Source organism: Diaphorina citri, unplaced genomic scaffold, assembly GCF_000475195.1.
Source record: "Diaphorina citri unplaced genomic scaffold, Diaci psyllid genome assembly version 1.1 scaffold549, whole genome shotgun sequence".
Taxonomy (NCBI): Eukaryota; Metazoa; Arthropoda; class Insecta; order Hemiptera; family Psyllidae; genus Diaphorina; species Diaphorina citri.
Window position 1 is genome coordinate 122,321 of NW_007377983.1, and position 7,974 is coordinate 130,294.

A 7,974-nucleotide genomic window follows, 5' to 3' on the forward strand; every position below is an offset into this window, starting at 1 on the left:
AAACAAGCTGGACCCGTCCCTCCGGGAATTTTTTAGCCCGTAGTTTATTCGATCGTGATTAATGAAAATCAGTACCTATGTACCTACCTAATTTGTTTAATATTCAGTTTATTATTATTCTTCATTTGATTTTTCGATTTTACTTCATGTAATAATTTAAAATGAAGACTAGAGCCCGTTCTCCCTTTATTCCCAATATAAGGTTTCAGTCACTCATCCATTTATTGGCCTTGCTCGGCGTAGCTTAACATAGGTGACGCTAAAACCGGTCTTAAAATAACGACTGAAGTGTTTATCTAAAACTTTCTCGCTTTGAGTTCATAGGTCGTCGCGACAAATTTCGAGATCAGAGCTCATTTGTGTGAGAAAATGTGAAGAAACTTTCTCGCTTTGAGTTCATAGGTCGTCGCGACAAATTTCAAGATCAGAGCTCATTTGTGTGAGAAAATGTGGAAAATCTTTCTCGCTTTGAGTTCATAGGTCGTCGCGACAAATTTCAAGATCAGAGCTGATTTGTGTGAGAAAATGTGGAAAAAATCCCCCAAAAAGTTTTTTTTTTTTTTTGGTTTTTTGGCTTTATGGTTCTCTGGACAAAATTTGCACCACCATTTTTGTGATCCTGGTAAAAAGACCTTTAATTTGATATATAGGTCGACTAGGTTTGGATAAGTCCTTCTATGGGGACAGAGTGACCGACAGACAGACGACACCGAAGCGAATACAATAGTCCGTCCCCTATAATATATAGGTCGACTAGGTTTGGATAAGTCCTTCTATGGGGACAGAGTGACCGACAGACAGACGACACCGAAGCGAATACAATAGTCCGTCCCTTATACTTTTTTATCACTATTGTAATAATAAAGGGAGGACGGACTAAAAATAGGAGAGGAGGAATACTGAAAAGAAGGGAAAGGGAGAGGAAAGAAAGACTTGGAAGACGAGGGTGGGAAAGAAAGGGCGCGATAAATTGCCGAGATAAAAAACAAAAGTGTGAAATGCTGAGACATAAGAGGGTGGTGGGGTGAAGCGTCAAGAGCTAAGGGCGGTACTAGAACAACGAAACCTATAGAAGAGAGAAAGCATTATTAAAAATTGGGTGAGAGACAAAGAGAGAGAGAGAGAGAGAGAGAGAGAGAGAGAGCTGGAGAAAGGGAGAGAAAGTGAGAAAAACTGTGGGAGAAAGAAGAAAAGTGAGAGAGAAAGGGGTAAAGATATAATGCGAAAATAAGAAAGAAAATAAATAAGGAAAGAGAGGAGAAATAGACAGAGGGGAAGAGAGAGAAAGAGAGGGAGATAGGAGAGAGAGAGAGAGAGAGAATGAAACAATTTGGGTAAAAATCATGCGATAACATTAATTACGCCTAATTAATGTTTTTTAAGCCCAAGTCATTAAAAACGGAAATGCGTGCAATGCTGCCATATAGCATTTTATTGTTGACAGTTTCTCCTCTGTCTCCTCCTCCCCCTTCTTTTCCTCCTCCTCTTCTTTCTCCTCCTCCTCCCTCCTTGCGACTTCATAACCTCTTCAAAGATAGCTGGTCAGGTATAGCTGCCCTTTTAAAAGAGATTTCAAAGTTGCCTCGTATCAGCGGAGGTCTTATCATGCCGAAATTGAAGACGACAGGATCTTTTGCCCCAGGCTCCACGTTAACTAGGCTGGTTTATGTCTGTGATTTGCAGTTCTAAGAATTTATTAAACATCTTGAATTTCCATAAGAAAATAAGAATAGTTTAGCTTTATTTTCCTTTCGACAGAAGCAATGCCGATGGCGCGCCATCTTGGATTTCCTATGGTTTAGTACAGGCGCCATCACCCAAAAGAGGGGAAAGTGGGAAAATAAACTTCAGAAGAGGGAAAATTCCAAAAAGGAAAATGGGACTCAAGTCATTCCACATCATCCTGGGCCTGAAGAGGTTCCCCTAGCAGTGGGTTTCGAGACTGTTGGCATTGATTGGGATAAATTAGGCTGAAAAATATTTACAGGGACTTAACTTGCATATTAATAGGCTCATAACTACATGGTGGCTCGAAAGTTCAAATTAATTATGGGTACAAGGGTGACTGAAAAGTTTGAGTTTAGGTTTTAAAATGATATTCCGCTGAAAATGAATCTTTATGTTATAATTTCTTTAGGAAGGAAAGAGGAGTAGGCGAAATAGAAGGAGGAAGAGAAGGAGATGTGAAGAAATGAGGAGAAAGAAGAGAAGGTAGGAACAAAAGAAAAAAGAGGAGAAAAAGAAGGGTGAGATATAAAGTAACGGAAGGACAATTGGAAGAACGTAAACAAGTTTCTGAAAAGGGGGAAATCGAATGAAGAAGAGGAGGCAAAGGAGAGGAGAAACAAAAAGTGGAAGAGAATTTGAATGAAGAACGAGGAGGAAACGAAAGAGGTGTGAGAAATGAGAGATATTCATGGAAATCTTGGAATATGACTGGGAGGAGGAGAAAAATTTCTTGAAAATAAACTACATTTCCAAGTAAAGGTGTATTTCTTTCCAGGCAACTGACCACTGACTGGTCCATTTAGTTTCCATTGGAGGAGTAGTCAATTTTAGATTGGTCAGTTTTCCGAAAATAAAAATACCCCTCAATATCTATCCAAATTCTATTCTGGTTGACTTACCTTCCTGACTAGTCTCCTGTTCTGGTATTGATTGGTGCCCGTCAGTTGGTTTGACATGGGGCTCGGTTCGTTCCCCGGGATTTTCCTGTACTTGATTTTGAACTCCTCGAGGGGGGTGTAGCTGGATACCATCCAGGTGATGTTGTAGCTGTAAGAGAGAAGGAAAGAGAGAGAAAGGTAAAATGAAAAGGGAAAGTTAGGTATAGGCTAGGTACTTAGGAGTAGTCAAAGAGAGAGAGAGAGAGAGAGAGAAAGGAGGTATAAAATGTAAAAGGTATTAGACAAAGACAAATGACTGGAAAAGACTTGGGTGCAATATTTTTTTTTTCTCCCTTCACTCAGTGTTTTACTAATGACCGAAAAGAATTCGAAATGTTTCAGCTCTCTCTCTCTCTCTCTCTCTCTCTCTCTCTCTCTCTCTCTCTCTCTCTCTCTCTCAATGTCTCAGTTACAAATCATTATTTTAGCTTTTGTTTACGTTTTTAAGGCTGGGGACACACGGTGTAATCATGTGACAAATTGGAGACGGGCACGCTAGAAATCCTGACACGTGTGACATAGGCTTATTACTTTCTATTTTATTTTGAGGTTCCGCGTGGCTTACATCAAGGTTTTTATTTTGAGGTTCTAACATGTGACCAAACAGCCTTATTTTGATTTTGATGGCACATTTGCGACATAAGGTTTTTGATTGATTTTGACTATAGGTATAGGTCATCTTTAAAAGTGTTCCCACAGTCTTATTAATATAACCGAGAGGACAGCGATTCGAATCTCGAGAGCCACATGAAATTTCAACCCAACATACTTATTCTACAAACAAAGTAATGCTTCTAAACAATATGACAATAGCCACGAGTAATATTTAGGTGTACACAAAAAGCCCTGGCTGAGGTGTAAGGCAACCTTAAGCTTGAGGGAAAATGCTGATCGAATAATTAAGCAGCGCGCAGACTGATCATACCTACACTTCCAACACTTCAGACATTTCCGACAGATTTTGTATTTTGCTTCCTATGTTAAGTAATGGTAGTCCGCACACCTATCCGTATATCAGACATTTCCAACACTTCCGACATACTACCATTACTTAACATGGGAAGCAGAATACAGGATTTGTCGGAAATGTCTGAAGTGTTGAAAGTGTATGATCAGTCTGCGCGCTGCTTTAGGTATCCACCTACATGATTAAAAACAATGAAATAAAATGACGATTAGGTAGTGATTACGGAAGGTAATAATAATTGAGGCATTAAAAAGCAAAGACAATGGTAGGATTTGATGAGATCAGATTACTGAGATTGCCCCATACGATAACCATGGTGCTTAATAATCCTACCAATTACATCTAACTACTAACTACCCATACCAACATCTAAAGACTTAAACAATCCAACCAATAACATCTACAGACCTAACTAATCCTCCCAATAACATGTAAAAACCTACCAACCTCATTAACTTAGAACACATTTCGTGCAAAGGTGAACAATATTTTTCACCTCATTTAGCTTCAAAAGAGAGTCAAGCTCGAGAGTAAGGTAAAAAGAGGTCCCAAAGGGAAATCTCTTGAAAAAAAAAAGATACGTGGGGAAGATTTGTGGAGTTCACGCATGTGTGAACTTGAGGTTCCCGCCACCGGTAACACTTTGCTTGTTCTCTCTATTATTCTAATATGGAGCTGCTTCCTCGAATTTATCGACAGGAAGAGGTAGCTTTGGGAGCAAAAACAGTAGGTATACATACATCGGAAGAGTAGTTTGGACTTTGGCAGAAACATTATCCCCTGTATATGTAGGTAGGCACTTAGGCAGTATAAGAAAATGTTTTATTTTCATAGAGATAAGATTTCTTCTAACATCTTTCCAGAAGACATTATCATTATTCCAGATATGCCCACTTTGCCCACTGTCTTTTTAAAAGGATAGGTGAAGTAGATCCAAATTTTTCCCCTCTTCAAATTATTTGATCCCTTGTGAGACCCCTGTCCTTTTTTGGAACTCCCAGATGGCCAGTTAGGCACCTGGGTGGACAATAATTTTTCTATGTCGATCCATATTCTTGTCCAGAGGGTCTCCATGATCCAGAAAAACGCATCAATGTTTAATTAGAAAGACTCAAACAAAACAGTAGGATGCAATAGCACTAAACTCCGCAAACAGGAATTCCATAACAAAAAGACCGCAAGGCTGCTTCCTCGAATTTATCGACAGGAAGAGGTAGCTTTGAGACAGAAATATCTGAAGAGTAGTTTGGACTCGGTAGAAAAATTATCAGATTATCACCTATCTAGGTAGGCAGTATGAGAAATTGTTTTATTTTCATGGATAAACAGACTTCTTCTAAGGTCTTTCCAGAGAGGCATTGTCATTTTCTCAGATATGCCACATTGCCCACCTTCTTTTTACAGTCGAACCTGTCTAAGTGGGAAACCTGGATAACTGGGAAAAAATCGTGGCCCCTTCATTTTTTACTAAAAAAAAAAACTGTTTAAATGGGAAATTCGAGCCTCTATAAGTGGGAATGACTTTTTCTAGATACCTACTTGGTCCGGAGCCTCTGTAAGTGGGAAAGCTTGTCATTTTCCTAGGTCCGGAGCCTTCTCCGGGACCTCTGTAAGTGGGAATTTGTAGGAAAGCATAGCATATTCCTCTTCGTCCAAACCAGTGTTCACATTTACCTCTATAAGTGGGAATAGGAAAATGGCAACCTCTCTAAGTGGGACACTTTTTAACTGGGAAACCTATAGATCAGGAGTCAGGAGGGTAGAGCAAACGAAAGTTTATCAGAAATACATAAACCTACAAGTTGGAATAGTTTCGACATCTATATACTGTCTCCACAGGAAACTCCTTAGCAGGAAACACCAGGCGATATACCCACCTCCTCCCCAGCATCAGAATGCCAGATGGTTCTAATTACTTCCTTACTGATAGCAGCTGACGAAAACCACCTCATAATAATTATAGAAACAGTTCGATCTGCCCCTTCGCACCATCTTTTCCGAAACTTGTGGATATTGTTTTCTGTCTGGTCGCTCACGGGCGGTAAAATCTCGCCGTCCTAATTGACCTAGAGGGAAGAAGTTAAAAGAAACAGAAAGAGAAGATATCTATATTGTAGGGAGCAGGATGGAGGGAAAAAGAACGATGAGAGGATGAAGGGAGAGATGAAAAGAAAGAGGGGAGAGATGGGAGAGAGAGCAGGAAGAAAGGAGAAAGAGTGAAGAAGAAGAGTAGGAGAAGAAGGAGAGGAGGGAGAAAGGAGAAGAAGAACTCTAGGAGATGGAGGAAGGAGGAACACACAAAGAAGAAGAATGTGAAGGAAGAGGGAGGAAAAATTTCATTTTAGCTTTATCTCTCTCACGCTTTTCATGTTTCTTTCTTTCTTTTTTATACCCGCGTTTCAGACAGACCGACCGACCGACAGACAGACAGACAGACAGACAGACACCGAAGCGAATACAATAGTCCGTCCACTATACCTTTTATTATTAGTAATAATAAAGGAAGGAGGACTAAAAAGATATCTTCTCTTTAATCTGCCATCACCATTCGGCGAAAGCTAAAGCCGCTGCAACAACAACAACAACAACAACAACAACAACAACAACAACAACAACAACAACTCTCACAATAGATAACGGTAAAAACTAAAAACCCATTTCTTGAATCTATTACGACCAGTGTGCGAGCAGCCTCAACGGGAAAACTTACCCTACCTACTTCAAAGGGTTTTTGTATATATACCTACCTATTGAATACTTCAAAGGGTTTGTGTATACCTATTGAATAGTTCAAAGGGGTAGTGTATACCTATTGAATACTTCAAAGGGGTAGTGTATACCTATTGAATACTTCAAAGGGTTTGTGTATACCTATTGAATACTTCAAAGGGGTAGTGTATACCTATTGAATACTTCAAAGGGGTAGTGTATACCTATTGAATACTTCAAAGGGGTAGTGTATACCTATTGAATACTTCAAAGGGGTAGTCTATACCTATTGAATACTTCAAAGGGTTTGTGTATACCTATTGAATACTTCAAAGGGGTAGTGTATACCTATTGAATACTTCAAAGGGTTTGTGTATACCTATTGAATACTTCAAAGGGGTAGTGTATACCTATTGAATACTTCAAAGGGGTTGTGTATACCTATTGAATACTTCAAAGGGGTAGTGTATACCTATTGAATACTTCAAAGGGTTTGTGTACGAGTATACCTATTGAATACTTCAAAGGGTTTGTGTATACCTATTGAATACTTCAAAGGGTTTGTGTATACCTATTGAATACTTCAAAGGGTTTGTGTATACCTATTGAATGCTTCAAAGGGTTTGTATATACCTATTGAATACTTCAAAGGGTTTGTGTATACCTATTGAATACTTCAAAGGGTTTGTGTACGAGTATACCTATTGAATACTTCAAAGGGTTTGTGTATACCTATTGAATACTTCAAAGGGGTAGTGTATACCTATTGAATACTTCAAAGGGTTTGTGTATACCTATTGAATACTTCAAAGGGGTAGTGTATACCTATTGAATACTTCAAAGGGTTTGTGTATACCTATTGAATACTTCAAAGGGTTTGTATATACCTATTGAATACTTCAAAGGGGTAGTGTATACCTATTGAATACTTCAAAGGGTTTGTGTATACCTATTGAATACTTCAAAGGGTTTGTGTATACCTATTGAATACTTCAAAGGGGTAGTGTATACCTATTGAATACTTCAAAGGGTTTGTGTATACCTACTGAATACTTCAAAGGGTTTGTGTATACCTATTGAATACTTCAAAGGGGTAGTGTATACCTATTGAATACTTCAAAGGGTTTGTGTATACCTACTGAATACTTCAAAGGGTTTGTGTATACCTATTGAATACTTCAAAGGGGTAGTGTATACCTATTGAATACTTCAAAGGGTTTGTGTATACCTACTGAATACTTCAAAGGGTTTGTGTATACCTATTGAATACTTCAAAGGGGTAGTGTATACCTATTGAATACTTCAAAGGGTTTGTGTATACCTATTGAATACTTCAAAGGGGTAGTGTATACCTATTGAATACTTCAAAGGGTTTGTGTATACCTATTGAATACTTCAAAGGGGTAGTGTATACCTATTGAATACTTCAAAGGGTTTGTGTATACCTATTGAATACTTCAAAGGGGTAGTGTATACCTATTGAATACTTCAAAGGGTTTGTGTATACCTATTGAATACTTCAAAGGGGTAGTGTATACCTATTGAATACTTCAAGTATGTAGCTGTCAAATGTGACAAGGATGCGACACGAAGCTTTTGGTTAAGATCGGTGCATTGGTTGGCGGCATTTTA

The 7,974-nt window shown here is 38.7% G+C and overlaps 1 protein-coding gene across 1 annotated transcript in view; it reads right to left on the reverse strand.

Annotated features, from left to right (window-relative positions):
- Positions 1-2,080: 2,080 nt before the first annotated feature.
- The window catches only part of LOC103509980 (striated muscle preferentially expressed protein kinase-like), a gene marked incomplete at its 5' end in the record, with an annotated part of 12,964 nt that continues 7,070 nt past the window's right edge, over positions 2,081-7,974 (reverse strand). The window contains 2 exons of the mRNA XM_008474614.1: positions 2,081-2,103; positions 2,628-2,775. Coding sequence (XP_008472836.1) covers positions 2,081-2,103; positions 2,628-2,775 — 171 coding nt within the window. The remainder of the gene's footprint in view (positions 2,104-2,627; positions 2,776-7,974) is intronic.